Source organism: Mirounga leonina, unplaced genomic scaffold (assembly GCF_011800145.1).
Source record: "Mirounga leonina isolate KUSES-001 unplaced genomic scaffold, KU_Mleo_1.0 Mir_151, whole genome shotgun sequence".
In the NCBI taxonomy this organism is placed as follows: Eukaryota; Metazoa; Chordata; class Mammalia; order Carnivora; family Phocidae; genus Mirounga; species Mirounga leonina.
This window is the reverse complement of record NW_023270377.1, coordinates 10,991,513-11,015,869: the sequence shown is the minus strand read 5'-3', so window position 1 is coordinate 11,015,869 and position 24,357 is coordinate 10,991,513. Positions and strand designations below refer to the sequence as shown.

The window sequence follows — 24,357 nt, the reverse complement described above, 5'->3', positions numbered from 1 at the left end:
ATTCTGTTCCACATACTTTATTAAATTTTCAACAGCATATGAAACAAGGATTTTCTGAATAGACGTGTCTTTAACATGTCTGGATGAGAACTGTAATTCTCTTCATACCCCTTTGTGTGATAATGTGCTTTCTGTAATGGGGACTTGCTTGAAAGATTAGAATATATGATCTGTGTCCCAACTCTCTATGGATTACAGAAGAGTTACTTTTTAATTCAGTTTATTTATATTCTGCTCATTCAGGAAAGTTACTGTGCCATTGCACTGAAATAACCATACAGGATTAAAATAGGATATAAACATGTGAGGTGAATTGTATGGCATGTAAATTATATGTCAGTTAAGCCTTTAATTAAAATAACCTTAAAAAGTGGAAATCCAGGCAAAGGGGAAGAATAGCATTTGTGTGTATTTGTTTCTCAGAGGTTTATTGTCATGCATTTAAAAATCAGTGCTCTTTTAGAAGTAACTGTATTTGCAAAAGAAGTATTTCTTAATGTGCTTTCTCTGGAGTTGTTCTTAGTGGCTTTCCAGTGTTATTTTATACACAGCCTCTAAATGACTTATCATTGAGCCAATTCTGGATCTGAACGTAGTGACAGGATGTACTCAGGCAATTTTATAATTGCTTCTGTGGGAGACACAGTCGAGATAGGTAATTAGAAATAAGTTAAAGAGTAGAAATGGCAAGAGAAAAGGCAGTAAGAAGAGGAGGAGAAATAAAAAATCTGTCTTATCTTTTTAGCTAGAGTTAGTGTACTTTGTGTTCCCTGCCAGTGAGTCTCAGCAGGGACTCTTGTGAAGTACATACGGACATGAGTTTGTGGAAGAATTATGCATTGTTATATCCTAGAGTGGCAGCTCTTAAATCAGTGCTCAAAATACTTGTACTTTTTCCTCTGCTTTCCTTTGTTAGTACCAATTCAGATGGTAAAATATTTTAGTAATTCATATTGTGAAATACCAGTCTTTTGAACAGTAACCCAACACACGACATAACTTGCCAGATACTCTTAGTTCTATTCTAATACTAAATTGTATTTTTATTTCTCATCTGCTAGGCATGGCATGTCACATATAGATACAACAATTGAAGGAACTTCAGACGACATGACTGTTGTAGATGCAGTTTCGTTAAGACGACAGGTATTTAACGTACCAGATAAGATGTAATCCTAAAGTACAGTCATACAATATCTTAAATGATACTTTTTTAACATTTTATCATTTTCTGTCCTATGGAACCCATGAATTGAAATATTTTATTTGTCTTGCTGTTTAATAAGCCGTAATTGACTTTTCCATTTTTTAAAAGGATTTATTTGTTTGTTTATTTATTTATTTATTTTAGAGAGAAAGAGAGCGAGTGAGCACGGGGTCGGGGGCAGTGGGAGAGAGAAACTTTAGCAGACTCCTTGCTGAGCTCGGAGCTCGACGCAAGGCTTGATCTCACGACCCTGAGATCATGACCTGAGCTGAAACCACAGGGCGGACGCTTAACTGACTGAGCCACCCAGGGGCCCTGACTTCATTTTCATTAAAGATATGTTAAAACACCATTTACATGTTTTGATCAGCATAAAACAGTATTACCAGGATGGATTGGTATAATTCTGGCCAATAACAAACAATCTTGAAGTTTTAGCAAACTGGTATAGTCATAAATTGCTTGTTTGACTTTTTGAAATGTGGAACAGTCACTTTGGGGACCTCTGTTACCCTGAGAATTCCATTTTGGAAGTCACTGCTTCCACTTCGCACAGTGTCTTTATAAACACAGTTCTTGTGTTCTATGAAAAGTCCTGTCTTGGAACTATAGTTTCATACGCACGTTTTTAATATGAGTCCCTCAGCCTCTAGAATCGCATAGACACGTACGTGTGGAGAAGGCATAGTCGGTGTTGTGACTGTGTCTGTGCCGAGGAGAGGTGAATGAAATAAGGTATTTCTAAGAGGAAGAAACTATTTTAGCATTAAGAATAAATCAGAATATCATTTTAAAGGTTTAATATAATAAAAAGATAATATGAAGCAAATATTACTTTTTTGAGTTTCACTTATTAAAACAAGTGGATGCTGTATTATAAGTTCTTACATATTTTCTTATACTTATTTACACCTTGCCTACCGAAGGAAGGGGGTTTCTTTGGCATTTGTCTTTGAATTCACCATTACACCAACAACCTTGCCTTCCTGAAAGTGTAATAAGAGCCTCAGAGTTTTAACAACATCCATTCAGTCTTTACCTTAGGGCGTGAACGAGTGGAGGACAAAGATACCAGTCATTATAAGCAAGTCACACACATTCTGTGAGAATTTGAAAGTAGTAGGAAGCCATCTGAGAAACTGAGTTTCTGAGATCAGTAACAAAACGGAGTCCCAAGAAGATTCTGCAGAATTCACATTTGTGACCCTGGCGGCTTTGGAAGCTATGCTTCTCTGGCTGTCATTGCCCTGTTGCCAACGTGCAGACTCAGCAAGCTGCACGCCGTCGGGTCCAGGCTAGGGATGAGGGACTCGCGGGCCACCTGGCTCCAAGACACACAGTGTGGTCCACGATCAGCGTGGGACATTCAAAAGCTGCCTTGGTGTTGCTACTTCTCAGATGAGCCCAGATAAAAATATTTTAACAGCTCAAGATCAATGCCGATTTTTTTCATTGACAATAAAATGGATTGTTTAGTGTAAGAACCTTATATCCCATGGGACCAAATAAGCCCTTCTCGTTGTGAATGGTTGGGAAAAGGTAATCTTTATGCGCTCCTTTTTTTATATATATATAAATGAATTGGCTGTAGGCGGAAAATGGTTGCTCAGCACTGACCAAACCTGAAGTACTTTTTCAGGTTGTTAAAATGGTTATCTCTGCACCTCTATGTCTGGTTCTGCCCATAGACTCCCATTCCTGGCTCCACCACCCCGCACCCCCAGTTTGTAGTTCTCTCAGTCCTTGAAGTGCTAAGGATTCTGCATTATGAAAATGCTCCTCCTTCAACCTCTCTGATAAAACATTAGTAATCCCTTTCGCTTTTGTAATGTGTTGTTACATAGGTGTTGCAGGTCAGACTCCTCAGAAGGCAGATTCTGGGATGACGGTTTGCACGAAGAGAGCTTCCCAGGGAGTGCTCCTGAGGCGACCACCTTCAGGGAAGGAAAGGAAGCAGGATGGGGCAAGAGGGGAGTGTTGGGCTGCAGTGTAGTCAGAACAAGGGCTGCATGTGGCCAGCCTCCTGCGGAGCTCTGAAGCCGGGTGACCATTCAGAGTTGGAATGAGGGGCTGGGCCTTTCACCCCATCACTAACTGGTTATTGATGCTGCTGCCCCAGTGAAGGAGCCTAAGCCAAGGCAGTCGTTTAGCCCGTGTGTGTGCGCTGTGCACGGTAGGGACCAACAGCCGAGGGCAGAGTGCTGTCAACCAGTGACACTCCTAGCAGCCCGAGAATTACTAGCCTTTCAGTCCCAAAGGGTCTGGGTGGCAGAGCACAGAGCCCGCTGTAATAGGTTATTTTAGGAGATCTCCCAGTCACTCAGAGTGGACGGAGAAGGCACTTAAAGCAGGTTAAAGATGAACAACTGAAGCTGAGTGACAGAAGCTTCTAGAAAGGAGCCGGAGCCCCTCATCCTTTCTGCTGTGTTAGGCCTGCCTAAATGTGTCCTTGGGTCTTTTCGATCAGAATAGCACACAATATGCAACAGTTTCCTCGCCCCACATTGAATCAAGGAAGGAAGGAAACTACACTTTTTCTGACTCAGAAATTTGGAGAAGGGAAAAGGAGAAGATTATTTCAGTGAATTTAAGCTGTCATGGGTAACATTTTTTCTACATATAGATTATTTTGCTCCCCACGAAACTTTCCATGTTTATAAGAATTCTTTTGAAAAATCATACTGCTTTATAAGAACCAAGTTGCTCCGTGCATTAAAGTTTCTCTTTTGTTTGTTGTTGTTGTTTTTCACTTAGATAATCAAACTAAATAGACGTCTACAACTTCTAGAAGAGGAGAACAAAGAGCGTGCTAAAAGAGAAATGGTCATGTATTCAATTACTGTAGCGTTCTGGCTGCTTAATAGCTGGCTCTGGTTTCGCCGCTAGAGGTAACCTCAGCTCTCAAAAATATTGTCTCAACAGCTGGAAATATAAAGAATTTGCAAACTTCTTTGTTTCTGTCTTTGCATTGTATGCCGTTTTATAGTCCATGCACTGAACATGTATTTCTTCCAGAAAGGAGGGGGGAAGGACTGATATTTGCAGAAGTGAAGGTATATTTCTCTCACTCAGCTGTAGTCACTTTTACGCAGATCTGCAGTAACAAACACCTTAAAATTCTCCCTTTGCATGTTTTGTAAATAGGCTCTTGTTTGTTTTTTTAAAGGAATTTTTGCCTCATCAGCTCACACAATTAATTCTCTGAATGGGAGAGAGAGTGCATAGGAAATGGATTTAGAGAAGTATCTGTAGAAGAAAAATAGTAGTTTATTTTGTCCTGTTTCTCAAACACTGTTAGACTGAACAGTTTTGTTAATAGACACTTTTGCATCCATGTTTCAACATTAACACTTCTGAAGTCATGGTCTGGTGTTAGATTTGATAAAGTCAAGGCACTTCATGTTTTCCAGTCACCTCCATTACAGTAATTCCTAACATTTCCAGCAGTTTATCTAATATGTGTGTAAAATGTGTGTTCTTATTTTTATTTTAGTTTTGCAGATGGTTTTCTATAAAGTATGTTTTTACTAAGTCCCTGTGTGAATGATTTAAAAAACTACAGAATAAGGTACAAATGTAGTATATTTAATAAACTGTCAACTAAAGCAATGTTTGTCGAAAAATTTTATTTCATCCTGTTGTGGTGTGAGCTGTATTTCATATCATATTACTGTGAATGAACCCGAGTCTTCCTGTCTCAGGAGGAGGTAATGCAATTAATGACTTGGCTGGTAGCAAGAACCTGCCGTGTTTCCTTTCCGATCTCCATCCTGTCAGCCTCCGGCGCTGGTAGCATTACAGGTGGTTTTCTAAGTCGTGGTATCTGCCAGGTGCTTCAGAGGAAAAGAGCTTGATTGGTGTATGCTTTTTGCATTGTAGTATTTAGCTAAGATACTAAATCTTGTGAGTTTTAAGTGTACCAATGAAACCAAATCCTGGGAGCCTTTAGCTCTCAGAATTATCCCCCCGATTTTGTATTCAGAAACAGATAGCATTTTAGTTAAATGTAGTATTCACCACACATCTTCAGTATCTCTCTGAGTGATCCTCCCAATTGCAACCACAAAAATGATAGAAATGGTGGGTAAAATTAGCACTTCTTTCGCTGGGCAGGCATGAAAAGGATTCTGCTAGGGCTAAAAATGAAATAAAAGCAGACATTCCAGGAGATAAGCAAATATGAAAGCTGTTTTCTCCTGTTAGTTTTTACCAAACCCTGGAGATCTAGAACTGTCTCCCTTAGTGGCTGTACGGAAGGCAGGAGAATACAGTCCCATGTCTTAGGCAAGGCACTAGCTGTGACAGGAGATTTCTGCATGAAGCTGGGACCCCAAAAGACTGTGCCCTCACTGAAAGGGTAAATAGGAAATCAACTTACCACCCAAAAGGGGACAATAAAGAAACGTGTCTTCGCCTTGTCACAGGTCTAAAAAATAGAAGAGCTTGAATCTCTCACTCCAAAGCCAAGCCCTGGTCTACCAGCCTCCCTCGCCTGGAAGTTATTCATCATTGTAAGAAAGTGGTTTTGGAGTTCAGAGGAACAAATTCATTCCTGGTCAGGATGGTCAAGAAACACTTGCAGATATTTGAGCTGAACATTGAAATACATACTTACACACACACACGATTTCAAAAAGCAGAGAATGAAGAAAAGATTCCTGGGACAGGGAAGGTGGGAAAAGAGTTTACAGGTAGTTACAGTGCTCAACCTAACAGGCTAGTGTCATACAACTAAGTACAGAACTCTACCTAAGGGAGTTTCTTTTTTCTCTACTTCTGGGAATACTTACTGAAACAGTGGAAGGTTATTTACAGTTTGAGGGATAATTTTAGGAAAATACATTTGCAAGAGGAATTTCCTTTCTTGCATGAATGTCTGTTTTCTAGCTTCTTCATTATGTTTGACATTGAAATTGAACTCTTTTTCTGGGCCCCAAGTTCAGAAAGGTTTAATTTACCGTGACTGCTGTTTACTTACAATGTGTTGTTGTGTCACTAAGTGGAAACTCACTTGTGCACCACACCTCTGTATTGAGCAGTTACAGCAGGGAGGCCACAAGCCCTGACCCTAAGGAACTGACAGATTCATGGAGGAGGGCGGGGGGAGGCTCATTAAAGAATTAGAGGATTATAAAAATGAGGAGGAACTTGAGATACAGGCTGAAGGATAGGGAGAGGAGAGTGTTTCGGATGGTGGACACAGCAAAAAAATGAAAGTGTAAAGATGCCACAGTGAGACTGAACATGGGGGCAGAAGTGAAAAAAAGATAAGTGAGCTTTGTAAATGACTAGATGTGGACTGTGTGTGTGTGTGTGTGTGTACCTACATGCATTTGTAAGTTTAGGTACCAGAGCAGAGATGGCATCACCCCAAAAGATCTTTAACCACCAGTGGCCCGTAGGCTTTAGCATTTAATCCATAGCAGTAGTGTCCACAAGACTAAAAGCAAAGAAATAACTTACCAGCCACTTCAGCTGATTGTGCTACTGCCACCCAACCTCTCTTGTGCCCTCTGACACGAGAGGCTTAGGTTCCTGTCTCTTCATGACCTTGTGGAGAACCAGAATCATCTCACCCGTTTCCAAGGTGATGAGAAGAGTGGTTGCACCGTCACTGATCCTTGTATTGTTCAGTCAAGTCCATGAGCGGTCATGTTCGTTTCACTTGTGTTTTGATTTTATGGCTATTAGCAGTTTGGCATTGATTCAGTAAGCATTGAGTCTCACTAAAAGCTAAGTAAAAAAGATTCATTAATTCAACAAAATATTTATAATTACCTTACTCTGTATCAGGCACTGTATTTGGCCCCGAGGATACCAGGAGTGAGTAAAAGAAACATCTCTGCAATCATGGAGCTTATGGTCTTATGGGGGGAGAGTAAAATTTAAGAAACAAGCACAAATAAAAGTGCTGTTGCCATTGTGATGAGTACTATCAACGGCAGAATGCAAAAGGAGAAAATGAAGGGAAATCTTTATTCGGTGGTTAGGGAAGGCCCCTCAGAAAAACTTGATGGTTTTGCTGAAGTCTGAAGATGAAAAGGCCTTAGCCAGAGAGATGAGATGAGTGGGGGCTGGGGACTGGGCAGAGGAGAGACCTTGCTTGCTAAGGACCAGAAGCAACCAAGGGGTTCCTCAAAAAGTTAAAGATGGACACTACAACCCAGCAATTGCACTGCTAGGTGTTTATCCAAAGGATACAAAATAGTGATTCGAAGGGTACCTGCACCCCAGTGTTTATAGCAGTAATGTCCACAATAGCCAAAGTATGGAAAGAGTGCAGATGTCTGTCGACTGATGAATGGATAAAGAAGATGTGGGATGGATGGATGGGTGGATGGGTGGATACATACATACAATGGAATAGTATTCTGTACTCTGACAACTATAGAACACCTAAGAAAGAAACTGAAGAAGACACAAAGAAATGGAAAAACATTTCATGCTCCTGGATTGGAAGAACAAATATCTATAAATGTCTGTACTACCCGAAGCAATCTACACATTTAATGCAATCCCTATCAAAATAACACCAGCATTTTTCACAGAGATAGAACAAACAATTCTAAAATTTGTATGAAACCAGAAAAGACCTCGAATAGCCAAAGTAATGTTGAAAAAGAAAACCAAAGCTGGGGGCATCACAATTCCAGACTTTAAGCTGTATTACAAAGCTGTAATCATCAAGACAGTCTGGTACTGGCACAAAAACAGACACATAGATCAGTGGAACAGAATAGAGAGCCCAGAAATGGACCCTCAACTCTATGGTCAACTAACCTTCGACAAAGCAGGAAGGAATATCTAGCGGAAAAAAGGCCGTCTCTTCAACAAATGGTGTTGGGAAAATTGGACAGCCACAAGCAAAAGAATGAAACTGGACCATTTCCTTACACCGCACACAAAAATAGACTCAAAATGGATGAAAGACCTAAACGTGAGACAGGAATTCATCAAAATCCTAGAGGAGAACACAGGCAGCAACCTCTTCGACCTCAGCCACGGCAACTCCTTAACACATCTCCAGAGGCAAGGGAAACAAAAGCAAAAATGAACTATTGGAAGTCAGCAGGATAAAAAGCTTCTGCACAGCAAAGGAAACAATCAACAAAACTAAATGGCAACCAACAGAATGAGAGAAGGTATTTGCAAATGACGTTGGATAAAGGTCTAGTATCCAGAATCTATAAAGAACTTACCAGACCTAACACCCCAAAAATAAAAAATCCAGTTAAAAACTAGACGACAGGAACAGACATTTCTCCAAAGAAGACATACAACTATGGCTAACAGACACATGAAAAAATGCTCAACATCACTCGGCATCAGGGCAATACAAATCAAAACCTCAATGAGAGACCACCTCACACCAGTCAGAATGGCTAAAATTAGCAACTCAGGAAACAGCAGATGTTGGCGGGGATGCGGAGAAAGGGGAACCCTCCCACACTGTTGGTGGGAATGCAAGCTGGTGCAGCCACTCTGGAAAACAGGTTCCTCAAAAAGTTAAAAATAGAACTACCCTATGACCCAGCAATTGCACTATTAGGTATTCACCCAAAGGATATAAAAATACTAATTCAGAGGGGCACGTGCACCCCAATGTTTATAGCAGTATTATCTACAATAGCCAAAATACAGAAAGAGCTCAAATGTCCATCAACAGATGAATGGATAAAGAAGATGTGGTATATACATACAATGGAATATTACTCAGGCATCAAAAAGGATGAGATCTTGCCAGTTGCAGCGACATGGATGGAACTAGAAGGTATTATGCTAAGCTAAATAAATCAGAGAAAGACAAATAGCATAAGATTTCACTCATGTGGGATTTAAGAAACAAAACAGATGAACATAGAAGAAGGGAGGAAAAATAGAATAAAAATAGAGTGGGAGGCAAACCAAAGGAGATTTTTAACTATAGGGAACAAACTGAGGGTTGCTGGAGGGGAGGGGGCGGGGAGATGGGGTAACTGGGTGGTGGGCATTAAGGAGGGCACGTGATGTAATGAGCACTGGGTGTTCTATGCAATTGATGAATCACTAAATTCTACCTCTGAAACTAATAATACACTTATACATTAACTCGAATTTAAATAAAATTTTTTAAAAGAGCTGATGAATAAATGGATGAGAAGGACGTGGTTCCTGTTCTCTCACATTTTCTGGTAGTAGTGGACACACAAACATTTATGTTACATTGTGACAGGTATGATAACAGTGGTCTGTGTAAGTGCTAACTTAGTTTGTTGGAATCCTGCACCCTGGGAAAGCTTTCTCAAGTGAGAGACACTGAAGCTAGACCTCAAGGATAAATAGGCCTATAAAGGAGTATAGGAAGGTCTTTATACAGCAAATGGATTCAGCAAAAAATGCCTCTGTGTCCTTGATGTTACTAATTTTGAGGGGAGTGGCTATATAGGTATTGAAAATTATTTCTAGAACTTAAGCCCAGAAAACATAAACAATTGAAATAAAATGCAGGAATGATCACATTCAGAAAATTGGATTTTCAGGGCGCCTGGGTGGCTCAGTTGGTTAAGCAACTGCCTTCAGCTCAGGTCATGATCCTGGAGTCCCTGGATTGAGTCCCGCATCGGGCTCCCTGCTCGGCAGGGAGTCTGCTTCTCCCTCTGACCCTCCCCCCTCTCATGTGCTCTCTCTCATTCTCTCTCTCTCAAATAAATAAATAAAATCTTTTAAAAAAAATCTTTAAAATCTTTAAAAAAAAATTGGATTTTCAGTTTTGTCTGTTTTATAAAACATTTTAATATGGAAAATGCATGGTTTTGTTACCCTGTCTTTTAAAGATTGGCATGTGTAGAAAGCAGCTTTGGAAAGGCTGGCTTTTTTGTTTCGAGGCATTTATTTTTTTTAATTGTGGAAGAATGCAAACAGGAAAATAGAAGAGTGTAATGGATTGCCATATACCTGTCACCTAAATACAACATTTTTCCATAGCTTCATTTTTTGAGTGAAGTATTTTAAAAACATACTTCCCCCCAAACACAGAAATACACATTTCTTTAAAAATAAGAACATTTTCCTGTGTAACCATAAAGCCATTGTCAGGACTAAAAATGTTAACAGTAATTCTTTGATATGACTTAAACCAATCTCCTTCCTTCCCTCCCTCCCTCCCTCCCTCCCTCTTTCCCTCCTTCCCTCCTTCCCTTCTTCCCTCCTTCCCTCCTTCCTTCCTTCCTTCCTTCCCCTGTCTGTTTAAGTAGGCTCTACGCCCAACATGGGGCTTGAACTCATGACCCAGAAATCAAGAGTCAAAAACTCCACTGACTGAGCCAGCCAGGCATCCCCCTAAACCAATCCTTGTACAAGTCTCCCCAGTTATCCCCCAATGAAATGAGTCTACAGAACACCTTTCATTGAATCCTGTCTCTTTGTTCTCTTAATCTGGATTAATTCCCTCAGCCCGCCCCACCTTTTATTTTTCCTATATATTTTCTTGTTGAAAACGGGGCTATTGTCTGCTTACTGCCCCACCTTTTGGATTTGTCTATGTCCTCTTCCCCAGATTGCCTATAAGCTGGAAATTAGGTCTAAAACCATTCAGGTTATCTGTTTATTCTTTTTTTTTTTTTAAGTATAAAGAAATACCATAAAGAAGTTCCATATTTTCACTTCCAGGATAACTTCTGTTCCTTCCTGTCCTCTCTTCCTCCCCGTCTTCCTTCTCCTTTCCCCCTCCCTCCCTTCTCCCTCCACACACAAGAATATAGAATTACAAAATTTGAATATTACAGAAGTACCAAAAGATACAAAACAAATTGAAAACTCCTCTCCACCTTTCCCCAAAGTCAACCACTGATGATTGTTTTTGCTTGAATACATGAAAGGCTGATTTTTTTTTAATCACCTCAAAGATGATTTTTGGTGTAAAGAGACTCATACGGCTTTCTAGACAGTGTTCCATTTTTGAAATTCTACAAGAGTGTCTTTTTTTTTTTTAAGATTTTATTTATTTATTTGAGAGAGCACAAACCAGAGGGAGGAGAAGGCTCCCCGCTGAGCAGCACCCCTCCCCCCAGGATCAAGACCTAAGCCACCCAGGCGCCCCAAAGAATGTCTTTTAAATGCAATTCTCAAATGATTCAAAACTGCTAATATTTCCATTTTATTACCACGAAACTATACAATTCTACTTCTCCGCTTAGTGACTCCACACAGACAGCCAAGGAAACCGATGACCATCTGACTGAGCCCAAACAGGAGCTCCAGAATCCCCACAAGTAGTAGGCCTAAAAACACTGAGAAATGGATCACCCTGTCTTTGTTTTCTTTAGAATTGAAGTGCAAGGTATATTTTCTCCAGTCACTGGCCATGAAGCCATCGATGGTGAGATTACTGAAATCAGTAGGAGCGAGGCAAGACTCACTAAAGAACCACTGCAGATTGAAGGATTCTGGATGAATGTCACTGAAATGAAAGAAACGATATAAGATTTTCAGGAATATCACTTACCATGAAAAGAATGCATCATCGTGCCCAGAAAAGGGCAAGTATACTAAAACAGCAAGTCCTTTGAAATACTGTGCCCAGAAGCTATAGCTAAGATCTGGGTTTCTGATCATCTATCCATATACTCTGACAGCTACAAAACTTTTATTGAGTATCTGTCCATCCTCTAACCAGCATTTCTATAGTACCTACTCTTGGGTTGAACCATGTGAAATTTTCTATGTCAGAAATGGTCGAATATTCTTAATCTCACATGATTCAACCTAATTATACAGGCGGTCCTCTACTTGCTAAAGACAGGTAAATTAAGGAGCCCCCCCCCCCCGCCCTTGCATGGAACTCAATTCTTAGTACAAAACTGCAGTGTTGCATCTGCTCTTAAACTGGCTATACAACTTTTACTGACAAAAGGCATGTTAAAAAATGTCTGATTAAAGGAATTTGTACCCATTGTAACAAGGTATGGAAAATGAGAGACTTCTAGCCCAAACACCGTCTGCCCTAAGATGATTTTCCCCCCGGTTTTTCTAGAGTAAGGCTAAGTATTCTTAGAGAGTTTGCATTTCTGGATACCAACAACTGACATTTATCCTGGGAAGACAACAGTATCTTCAACACATGGAATGGGAGTATGCTTTTTGCAGTTTGCCGCAAGCATAGGATCCGTCTTGTAACTGCGTTACTATGTCTCCCCAGTTGCAGTGGCTCTTATCTCCAGAGCTTAGCCTGGTGCCTGGTGAGTTATTCTCTCCTAAGGACCAAATGTGTAGAGCATCTGTGCTTGAAATGTCTTATTTTAAACTATAGATCTACTAGGAAAGGGATTTTTTTTTTTAATTTTGAGTCACAACAACTGCAGCATGCAAATTTTGAGAGATTTTTCTTTCTTAAGGTAGCAAGAGAAAAGGAGGGGGATTTTTTTTTTTTCATGTAATTATAAAAGCGAATTCTGGTTCTTATCCAAACTGAGCAACATACAGATAACCAAGAGTCAGATTGTTTTTTTCTTCCAGTTTTACAGATTGTGCCTAGATTCAGGCACAGAACCATGTGACAAGTCTGAAATGAGCCACTTACAAGTAACTCCTCAATACTGTCACTATATGAGTTAACCTTGATCCATTCCCATGCCTGCAGTATATTTATAGTACTTCTGCATGAATCCATCAACTGCTTTTGTTTCTTTTAGAGCTTATAAGTAAGGCTCTAGATTTTATGTATTGCGTTTTTATTCCATTTTTTTAAATTATAAAGGTAACACATGATTAGGACTGAGAACCTGAGTTAGTTCGGAAGTGTAGAAATTTAGTGCTCCCTTCACTTCCCCAGGGCGTCCCCCGTGGCCATTCTTCAAGGATAAAAGTTAAGTTTCTGGTGTATATTTCTAGAAATTCTTTAGACACAGACACACACGCAGCCATGGGATAAGCCATCTGAGTCAAGTACTCCTTTTGGACAAGATTCCTGCCCTTCCTGCCCGCCCCCCCCCAAACCATTCTGAGTGTTTCCTCCATTTCTGTGGGATTGTACCAAGTGTCATTAAGGTGCTAAATCCCTAAGAACCTGTGTTCCACTCATTCCATCAAAGCACAGCATGGCTCCGTGTCAGCACCACACTATTCTCATGGAACTAGCTGCAGCATGTAAGACAATCTGTGAAAATCAGGATACTCACGTCAAGTTATTGAATGAAAATTCACAACTGGAAGTGCTGTTCTCTTGAGAGTTACAAATGAGAGGACCTTCCGAGAGAGCCCGGATAGATACCAACATGCAATACACAGCACCAATGACCGTGATTACATTCAGAAGTGATGACAGAAGCATCTGGAAAATAAAGGAGGAGATTTGGCACACGTTCTTACGTGTTCCTGGTCTGTTTCGAGACTCAGCAGCAGGTGCAGGCTTCTGATCAACTGCTGCTGGTCTCCAGTGCCCCCGTGGTCCTAGGTCTTAAGATCTCCATTTGATTAGGTCTGAATTATCAAAGAACAAGGAGGGCAAAGTCTCTGCCATTTGATTAGACTTATTAAAAGATTGTTGGGCTTGCTACTGTCTCCAGAAAATCTGCACCTTTATATACCTGAGTCTTGTCTGTTTCGAGAGACCACTCACATCTGGTACCTCCTCCCCATTCTGTGTACTTCCTACTCCACAGAACCTGGACTAGATCCTAACCACCCACATTTTGGTGTCTGATCTTCTGACTCCCAACTCTTTCATCCAGATTTGGCCCTGATGCTGTGAGTGGCTAGTGGTCCCCATTCTGCAGGGATCAATCAATAGTGTAGTGTTAAGCGGAGTTTCTCAACCTCAGCACTGCTGACATTGGGCATTTTGTTTTGGGGCCTTTCCTGTATATTCTGGGATGTTTGGCAGCATCCCTGGTCTCTACCCACTAGATACCAGTAGCAGTCCCTCCACCCCTCCAAACTGTTGACAACCAAATGTGTCCCGGACACTGCTGAATGTCCCTCTGGGGGGCAGAACTGCCCCTGATGGAGAACTATATTGTGTTAGGGAGAAAGATTGTAAGCCTTTAAGCACCTTTCATTTCATGAAAGAGAGTCAGAGAAAGCAGAAAAAAAGCATGGAATTTGCCAGTAGGAAATGTTATGGCCCAAGTGAATGTTGGTATATGTGTATGCTTTCCAAAAAAAAGCTCTATGTTGCTTCAGTGAAGTTGTTAGTCAATGATAATTATGACTTAAAATCTGCAGAGATGAAGGAATACTTGTCCTTTTCCTTGGATGCAATAATACTACCACTTCCAGAGGGTTTAGGAGACCTGGCTTAAATGAGTAGGCAGAAGAAGTGGCTTCCTTATGTACCTTATGCATGTTGTGGGATATTGGGCTTTACATATATTATCTCATTTAACCCTTTCAATAACCCCAAGAGATAGATACTATTATTCCCACTTTATGGATGAGAAAAATATAATTCAGGGAGGTTGGCAAACTTGTCAGAATCTCACAGCTGAGAAATGCTAGTGCTCAGATTTTAATCACTACACCAGAATTCATCGAGCTGAAAGCGCAGAATGATGGACTTGGGGTCTAATTCAAATCCAGATTCTTCCACGCTACTGTGGACTGTGCCAGTTAATTTGCTCATCAAGAAGTGCACTATTTATATTTTGGTCATTTATTATTTCTAACTTCTTATCACTACAAAGGGGCCTGGCTTTAGAACTGATCCTGTGGGGGTTCATGTAAATGACTCCGCAAAACCAAAGCATGTGGAAACAAAACCAAGAATTGGACAAAGGGAAGGAGCAAGGAACAGTTAAAGTACAGGAAATAGTTGGAACAGTTAATACAGGAGATAAACCTTAGTGACCCCATCTTCCACCTTAAGATCTAGCCTTTATCACCTTTATGATGTCTTGGTCTTTTCTAGACTTGGAAGATACATAATATGACTTAAACATCAGTCTCTCCATGACTGCCACAAAGTGAGAAAAGTGCCTAGGAACACTTTATTGCGTATAATCAATATAAGCTGGAAATTTTAAATAAATAGCCAGCACCTCTATTATTAATAGAGCATGAGCTGTATTATATAGCACCCCCCGCCCTTGGCACTCCAGAGTTCCTGTAGCTCCTTGGCACATAATAATCTGTAATGTTGCTGAAGCATGAATTCCAATGATTTTCAAGGTTGGTATGGGGAAGAAAATCCTGCTGAGTTAAGCCCCACACCTGCATGAAAAGGTGTCTTGCTTATTTTCAACATACGGCCCTCCAAGGACAGAAAAAACCTAAGTGATCGTTGAAAAGATGACTTGTCATTAAAGACATGTGGGGGAAAAAGATTCTTAATGGAAATACGATTTGAGACAAAAATTTAGGGAAGTGTTCTGATATTTTAGAGTTCAGGGATTAGAAATATCTCAAGATGTCTTTCTCAAGAATGTAAGTAGAATATAGAAGTAAGACAAAGTCAAACTGCAAATTATAATTTAAAAAGAAAAGTGCCAGAGAGGGGAAACTGAAAACTAAATTTATTGATATTAGTTATCATAGTTATCATTAGTTATCTTAGTGGTTTTGAGAGAATTAAATAAGGTTGTAGAGTTGGAAGTGTTCTGAGCATAGTAACAGAAGGTTAAATATTCACTTCCTTTACTTTTAACTTAGTTATAATTTTATACATAATGGGTGCACAGTAAAAGTTTGGTGTTTAAGTCATACCGTGTATCTTCCAAGTATCTATGGTGTATCAGGAACAAAGATGGACTATCAACAATTAGCAAAGTAATTATAATCCTAGATAAATATCAAATGTCAGAAAAGGGTAATTTTTAAAAATATAAATATGTAATACAGATATAAATATGCACGCTTTTAAACACTGGGTCTCCCCCCTGGGGTTGCATTGGAATCACCTGGGGTGCTTTTGAAAAATACTGAATCTCTGGGGGCCACCAGGCATTGATATTTTTAAGATCATTCTGGGTGATTCTAATGTTCTCCTAAGGCTGAGCACCATCGTTTTCAAACCTCAAGCTCAGCCAGGAATATTTACTATGACTGCTTGTTTATTGATCTACCCCCCGCCCTTAGAGAATTATTAGAGTCCTCAGTGTTACTTAATAACAATGGCCATGGCATAAATAGTGTAAAGATTGTGAATTTTGGAGTCTGATAGATTTGGATAAAAATTCACCTACTTACCAGCTGCACTACCCTGGCAAATTATTTGCTTTCTCTGAGGATCAATTTCTCAGCCAATGAAACAGAGACCATAATATTTCCCACTTAGCGGTTTTGAGAGAATTAAATAAGGTTGTAGAGTTGGAAGTGTTCTGAGCATAGTAACAGAAGGTTAACAAATACTCACTTCCTTCACTTTTAACTTAGTTACAATTTTATACATAATGGGTGCACAGTAAATGTTTGAAAAAAATAACCATTGTCTCCTTTAACTGGATAAGGACAAATTATTCTGATCCTAGCAAAGCCATCTTTCATAGAATTGAGGGTACACTTTCCCGAAGTCTTTATACACATCACGAAAATAACAAGTATTCAAGAATTATGAAACTGATTACAGCTCTGGGTGTGCCTTCCAAATCTCCTTTCTCTGAAAACCTTTAGGTAGTGAAACTGGAGATTGAGGAAAGGTCTGAAGACTGACTCCAAAGCTAAATTCTTATGGGGACAAAAAGAAAAAAGAAAAACTTCACACTTTCCATAATATCATGGAATCGTTGTAAATTGCACGTTTCTATGGCTGTGGTCCTGCCACTGCCTGGGCAGATACTGATGACTCATCAGTCACCAACTCTTCTTGTGCTCTGGCTCCGGGGGATGGCACCATACTCACTCCAGTTCTGTTGTTGCAGCTCGCTCTTTTTCTTGCTGCCAAGGACATTGTTGTTGCTGGAATGGCCTGGAAATCACATCAACAGGAACGATGAATGTGATTGCTTCTCATCAGATGGAAAAAGCACTCATCACCACCTCCCACAGTTGTGGGAAATCAGGGCTCAAGAGAACAAAAGGGGAAATTTGGCAATATCCCTTGATCTCCTGCACTTTGGGATCCCCATTTCAACCACAAAGATTAAAGTGGGGGAGGGCTGGGACCTCTCAGGATAACAGCTTCAAACTCTTCCATCTACATTCTTACTCTCATCTTTAGAGAGACTTGGATTTTAAATGGATTAGAATGAGTTAGTTATTCATTGTTTTGGAAGGAATGTTTCTGAAAGAATTGTTTGCACCATCCAAAATTCTTTTTTTTTCTTTTTTCTTTCTTCCTCTTCCTTTTTTTTTTTTTTAAGTTACTATAATCTATGACCACTTACCCAATTTCCCAAAAACTGTATAAATTAATCTGGCAAGCATCCAGAAAAGGAATTGTTTGGTTGGCAGTTGGGAACTAAGAATTCTGTCCCCACCCTCTCCCACTGCCTAACTTCCCTCCTACCCCCTGATTTTGGGAAAATTTTTTGGGAAAAAATTTCCCAACCCCTGGTTTAGAGAGGGTCACCACCATCTCGCCCGTCACCAAGCTTATGACCGGAGAATTATTTTTGGTTCCACGTTCTCCTTTCTGCTCATGGATCCATGAAAGGTCGTGAGCTCACTTTTTGGGAATCCTGCATATAGAGCCTTCTATGTCAAGGGAGAGGCACATTGCTGAGGAAAACTGTGAGAAATGATGCCTCATTCTCAGGATTAGGTTTCAATTTTGAGTAATATCTAGTCAGTAGCCATGACTAGAAATTCTTACTGGAAAAAGTTTTGTATCATTGAAGAGTGAAATGTAAATCATTTCCTTCCACTGTAGAAATTTTAGCCGTGAGCTTTTTCTGCTCTCTCAGTACTACTTCCCTAAAGCAGTTCTCTCTTCTTCTTCCCACTCTTGTTTTCTAATGTTTTATTGAGTTCTAACAACAGGCCAGGTACTGTTGTAGGTGTTGAACATGGTTCAGTTCATTCCAGCCTCATAACAATCCCATGAGGTAGGCGCTAGTATTACTCCCAGTTTTACCAAGGAAAAAACTGAGACACAGCAAGTTTGAGTTACTGACCTTAGAAAGTGGATGAGTGGGGATCCAAAGCTAGGCATTTGGGGTCCAGAGCCCAGACTTTCAACCATGACTCTACACTGGCCAATTCTGACAGTTCTCTCTTCCTCCAGAGAGTCTATTCATTCTCATCCTTCCCCCCCCGCCCCCGCCGCCCCCACACCACCACCTGATTCATCTCATCGTCCTCCTTACTGCTCTTTCCCTGATGCTTCTTTTCAAGCCCACATCCACCTTTGTTCTTTTAGAACAGGTCTAAGATCTGCAGCTTACAAGGCAGCTTCCCTGACAAACTTCACCCCGTTCTGACCGTGTGCTGACTCCATGTCACTTGTAGAGAAGAGTATTGTTATCAAGTTTTGCTTATATAGTGCCTTGAACACCAACACTCTTATAATTCAGGGGGCACAGGTATGTATGACAACCCAGCCACTCTGGGGCATAGCTTGAGAGCCCAGAAGAAAAGGAAAAATAAATTTTAGCTTCCAAATAGGTGTTAGCATTCATGGGCTAAGCTTCCTTTGTTGTACTCATAAGCTATACTATCTTCTGAATTTAAGGAACAAATAATTTAGAACAGAAACTGGCAAACTGTGGCCCACCATCTCTTTTTTTTATAAATAAAGTTTTATTTGAATACAACCATGCCCATTCACTTAATTGTGCATGGCTGTTTCCACACATCAATGGTACAGTTGAATAGTTGAGAGAGAGACTGGATTGCAAAGCTGCAAATACTCACTATCTGGCTCTTTATAGAAAAAATTTCCCAACCCCTGATTTAGAAATGTAATGAGTCCGTTAAAGGTGGAACAACATTAAGCTACAGCTTAAATGGATAAATCATTCCATTTTCCTTATTGATGTAAATAAAACTTTAACTTTCTGGAGGATTAATTTATCTCAGAAATGCTGAACATTTACTTTTGTAGTTCTTCTCCCTTGCAAAGGTGTTTTATAAAGTAATAATGGCTTGCAATATATGAATCCTCACCCAGTTGACTTCATGACATCTTAACACATCTTTATTCCATCATTATAGGTAACGTGATAATTCACTGTATTTCAACCATTTTGTCCATTCAAAGTTTTGGAAGTTGGAGGGGCTCTTTATAAGATGGACAATAAAATGTGATTTTATTTTATTTTTTTTAAGTCATTTCTATACCCACCATGGGGCTCGAACCCACAACCTAGAGATCAAGTTGCACCCTCCACCGACTGAGACAGGCACCCCTGGACAGTAAAATATGAAAGTATGTGTGTGCATATGTAACTGAATTATAATAAATCTTCCAGATAATCTCCTGTGAAAATGAGTAATTAGGAAAATACTCTTTCTCTTCAATTCTTAAGCACGCTTGAATGCATGAGTTTTTGTGAAATTAAAAATCTTGACATTTGTTTTTATAAAAAAGTATACTACTTTTGTTGAACAATACTTGTTCATTTTTTTTAATAGAAACCCATACTTTTATCCAGCTTTAGAAGTAAGGTAGTAAACAATTTTACAAATGAAGTAATAGAAAGCTTTTAGATCATTAAAACTCGGACAGAATGCAACTTTTGGGATTTTTCTAAGTACTTGAACATGAGAGTAACACACAAAGCCGTAGTTCATCATAAATATAAAAACTACATTTTGAGAATTCTTGCTGTACATAATATCTTCTAATTTGGTTAACGTTCAACAATTTGTTAAGACTTTAGTAACTGATAAATTATCGTTATGTAATAAGCACACTCAATGAATAAGCATGATTAAGATCGGACTTCCAACTGATCTCACATAAAAATAAAGTGTCCTTTATATTTTTTAGAGGAAACATTTCAAGTCTTTCTTTTTAGTACCTGGAAAAAAAAAAACATGTATTGATTTTTCTACTTAGCAGACAATGATTGTAGATAATTATGTAATATCTACTCTTAGTCATGGTTTCAAAGGATGAAAATGTTCACTTCTCTTTTCACTAAATCATAAAACCATAAAATGAATGTGTATTTTATGAAGTAATCAATAATGAATTCCATAGTTATTATTAGCCACTTCCTGCAAAATCCCCTGCTTTTGAAGAAAATTTAAAATGCCGCAGCAATTTTAGAAAGATTTCAAGAGCTATGACAAGAGTACTCTCACAGGTAGTGAATGCTTCCTTATTAACTTTTCTGCATGTTTACAAGTATATGAAGAGTTCAATATTTTGAATGATTCCCTTTGAAAAAGATGTTCTTTCACATTCTATTTATAGCCAAGGAGCATGAAGATGTATCTGTACTCAGCCCTTCTATCACTTACCAGTCTGCTTGTGAGCCTAGTCTATAGTTTGAGGCTCAGTCTATAAAACGCCTATTGAAATTTTCAGGTAGTTTGCTGCCTTGATGACCTTCTACGGTACTGCGTAATAGAGATCCCGCATGTGATTCCGGGTCTTCATTAATATTTACTGAGGATGATAAAGTAAACCTAGTCCTAGAACCAAGAAGTCCAGATTTTCTGGAACTGTTTTGCAGATTTATTTCACCTTTCTATGCTTCTGTTTCCTGGCCACTTAAATTTATGGATTAGGTTATGGATTTTATCTTTCCCCTCTGTCAACTGGAGACAGCTGTTGAGGATTATGGTGCTAATACTGGTGGAAAACAGAGCTTTGGAATCAGATAAATCTGGAATTGAGTTTCACACCTACTATGCGCCTTGTTAACAGTCCTAACCTTCTGTTTGCTGATCTGTTAAAATACAAATGGTAATATCTGCTTAGCCAGATTATTAGATGAAATGAGATAGTGTAAACCCAGTAGCTGGCACTTAAGAGTACTCTCTGTGCGCCCTTCTCTGTCTTCACCCCCTCCCCTTCCTCCCCTCCCCCCACCAACATAAACACACATGGAATGTAGGTGTGTACAATCACCAACTCAGGCTCCATTAATGCAAGCAAGAAATTGTTTTTAACTGAGACAGGTTTTGTAGTAGAGCCAATTTATAGTTAAAAAGACGTGACTTATTCTAAATGGATTGTTTTAACTGAGGTACTTTTGGGGCCTCGTGGAAATTGCCCTCATTGGTTAGACTTGGTGAGCTGCTCCTGTCTTTTGGTCTAAGCAAGATGCAAGGAAGCTCATGCTATTTAAGTGGAGAGAAGCTTCTAGAAGGGCAGAAAGCAGACACAAGGATTGGCAGTTGCATCAGGGCTGAGCACTGTTGATCACTTTCTCTCAGCCTGGAAGGGAACTCTCAGGGTTGTTTGAAGAAACAGCCCCTCTGCCTAAAGCAAGGTGAATAGATTGCTCACGATGTTAGAGGGAAAGAAACCATCGACTTTTGGGGAATGCTTCCTAAAATGGCTTTTTGGGGCCAATGTGGTCTCAAATCCAGTGTGCCAGCCAAAGGACAATTTTTTTTTTTCTCATTAAACTTTTGTTTTAATGGGTCTCAAAATTCTGTGACAGATTTTTGGTCAAGTTGTTTTCATTAAAAAGTACTGATTTTAAAAACAAATAACTTTGTGTAAGGACAAATTTTTATCTAAAGTTTAACATGTAATGACCCAAGAGCGTTTTCATAAAGTCTGGGCTAAGACCAGCAGCGGTAACTCATCACCACTGAAATGCACACAGGTTCAAACAAAAGCTCATTTCTCGGACATTAACCAGACTCCCTTAGGTACCACTTACCACTCCCGTATTCCTGGAGTGAATACTTAGAGACTAGTATTGGCAAAGGAAAGCTGAGGGAAGGGATTCAAAACACCTTGAACACTAACTTTAAAGCTTAGAAGAACGGCATAACACCTGTGAAGAAATAGGATAGGTAACAATCCAACCAACTTTTATAAAATTATTAATTTTTTTGCCCAAACTCCCTAGTCCATACCACAGTTTATTTAAATTGTCATTCTTCACTGATGAGGGTATAAATTAATACCATTCCACTGCTCCTGACAGTATCCTGAGCCAAGACATAGTCCACTGTAAAGCTGAAAGATGGTGTTTAGGATTTTGGTAAAATAGGCAGTCCTTTCTCCAAATCAAGCCAAATAAATGTTACTCACCATCAGACCTGCTCCTATAATCCCTGGGAACAACCACTCAAAGCAAGAGATGGGGTTGTGAAAAAATTGGCCTCCATCCACAAAGTTGACAATTAGAGGGATTGCATTGAGAACTATTCCCAATAGAAGTAGAACAAGCAAGCTGAATCCATTGCAGGATGTCCACCCTTCACAGCAGGTCATGGTCACCCCCTGGTTCAGTGAGAAACCCTTGTCAAAGTGGCTCCTGGCATGGCACTGTCTTGCCTTTTATCCTGAGCCTTCTGGTTAGAGTCTAGAACTTATGAAAAATAACTGCAGGAAGTTCAGAGTCCATCCAGTAGGGCAGGGCAGGGCATTATTATGAGAACTGTTACAGGAAGTAAGTTGGATTTCTTTTTTTTTTTTTTCAGTTTGTTATATATTTATTAACAACAACTATTTATAGTTTATAAAAAAATTGCCCTGATATACACAAAAATTTCCTGATAATGGTTATTAAAAACAGCTACTCCCACCCACTCCCCTTGTGTCCACCTCAATAGTCAATCTACACTGGCTTAATCTGGAAATGTAATCCAGTAAGACTGAAGACAAAACACTTCAGGTCCTGGGCAAGATAATAAAATACCTGTAAGCCTTCTGGACCCTTGGATTGAGTGACATCAATAAGACAGCCAATTTTTGATGTTGTTAAAGAAACGTGTTCATCTCCAATGACAATTTCAAACTCCTGCCAGCCCACCCTATCAGGAGGAGGCCACAGAGCATCATCCTTTCTGGTTATCATGCTGCCAACAATTATTCTCCTCAATATCTCCATCGCACTTTGATGTACATAAGCCCGATCATGACATCATTTGTGTAATTGCAATAGATGACACATCTCGATTTCTCATCAGGTGGGAACTGAAACTACAGGAATCTGAGGTCAAACTTGCCCTTGTGACCCACGTAATAATGCAGATAAAGGTCACTCTCCCTGGCTCCATAGGGGAAGGAAGGTGGGGAAAAAAAGCTGTAGTTTCTGTTAGATACATTTATGCAAGAAAATAAAGAGATGAAAACTAAAAAAAAAAAAAAAAGGAAAAAAGGAGAAAAAGGATGGGTTTAGGATATGTTTCCTTAATTTACATTTTACTAGTATGCCTTATAAAAAGTAAAAACAAGAATATCCATTTTATAAAAAGTATGTTTTCCTGTTGTATTGATATTATTACCACCTATGGAAGTTCCTTATTTTGAAAATGTTCAATAAGAAAATGAACATATATGAAACAGAAAATAATTTTCTCTGCTGCAAATGTTCTTGATTCGTCAAAACGTTAGGGCTCGGTTTCAGACTGTATTCTCACATACACAAAATTAAGAAATTTTTTTGATTTCATATTTTTCCAGTCTTATAGACGAATCCATTTAGATGTGGCCTGTCCAAGGCTAGTGGGAGTTTCCGTTAACACTGGAAAACTGACAGTATTCAAGTATGGAAACCAGAATGAAATGGGAATAGGAGAAAGATGGAGGGGCAGATAGATTATCATGTCTTACTTTCTTCGAACCTTGAGCACTTACTTGGTTATGCCCAGTATATTTCTGGCCTCTGGCTTCATGTTGTCTCCCTACTAGTTTGTGAGTGCCTCAAGAAAAGTTTCCATCAGTTGGGATAGGCTTTTAAACACCAAAGTTCTCACTCATGCTAACTGGCCATCGTAGATCAACAAGAGGGCTCTGTTTATGGTTGTTACTGAGAGATTCAGGGGCACAAACCACTTCTATCCCAGCTTTCACAATTGTGGAGGCAGAATAAAAAGATGTGGTGAGCCACATACTGGGTCTGAACGTTTTTTTGTCCAAAAGAGATCCACATCGTGTCTTTTCACATTTTCTTGGCCCAATGGTCACTCAGTTATGCTTGAGTTCAAGTGCGTGATGAAATACAAACTGATGTGTGTCCAGAAGAGAGTCAAACATAGGCCGCTCTAATACCTTCCATGCCTGCCTTCTGTAATCCCCTTTCCAGCCCTGAGCATGGTTTCAGCAGATGCTATTGGGAATGATGAATGGATGGAGGGGTGAATGCAGAAGTGGGGTCGGTCATGGT

General features: G+C 39.6%; 2 protein-coding genes and 1 pseudogene across 25 annotated transcripts in view; 1 reads left to right on the top strand and 2 right to left on the bottom strand.

Annotated features, from left to right (window-relative positions):
* Nucleotides 1-4,812, top strand: part of MFF (mitochondrial fission factor) — a 32,026-nt gene extending 27,214 nt beyond the window's left edge. For 16 of the 24 annotated variants that reach the window (XM_035006971.1, XM_035006968.1, XM_035006967.1 and 13 more), the window contains 2 exons: nt 1,062-1,146; nt 3,962-4,100. In XM_035006971.1, the coding sequence (XP_034862862.1) occupies nt 1,062-1,146; nt 3,962-4,093 (217 nt within the window). In that variant the 3' untranslated portion in view covers nt 4,094-4,100. Of the gene's footprint in view, nt 1-1,061; nt 1,147-3,961 lie in introns of all 24 variants that reach the window. The other 8 variants (XM_035006963.1, XM_035006982.1, XM_035006983.1 and 5 more) reach the window with 2 other exon arrangements.
* A 6,485-nt stretch (nt 4,813-11,297) lies between these two features.
* On the bottom strand, nt 11,298-22,460 carry TM4SF20 (transmembrane 4 L six family member 20). The gene is made up of 4 exons (XM_035006580.1): nt 22,278-22,460; nt 17,019-17,084; nt 13,363-13,514; nt 11,298-11,645 (listed from the first exon to the last, which is right to left on the bottom strand). The coding sequence occupies exons 1-4, from the start codon at nt 22,458-22,460 to the stop codon at nt 11,357-11,359; spliced, it is 690 nt and encodes a 229-aa protein (XP_034862471.1). The 3' UTR covers nt 11,298-11,356.
* A 346-nt stretch (nt 22,461-22,806) lies between these two features.
* LOC118012633 lies at nt 22,807-23,866 on the bottom strand (annotated as a pseudogene).
* Between the last annotated feature and the right edge of the window lie 491 nt (nt 23,867-24,357).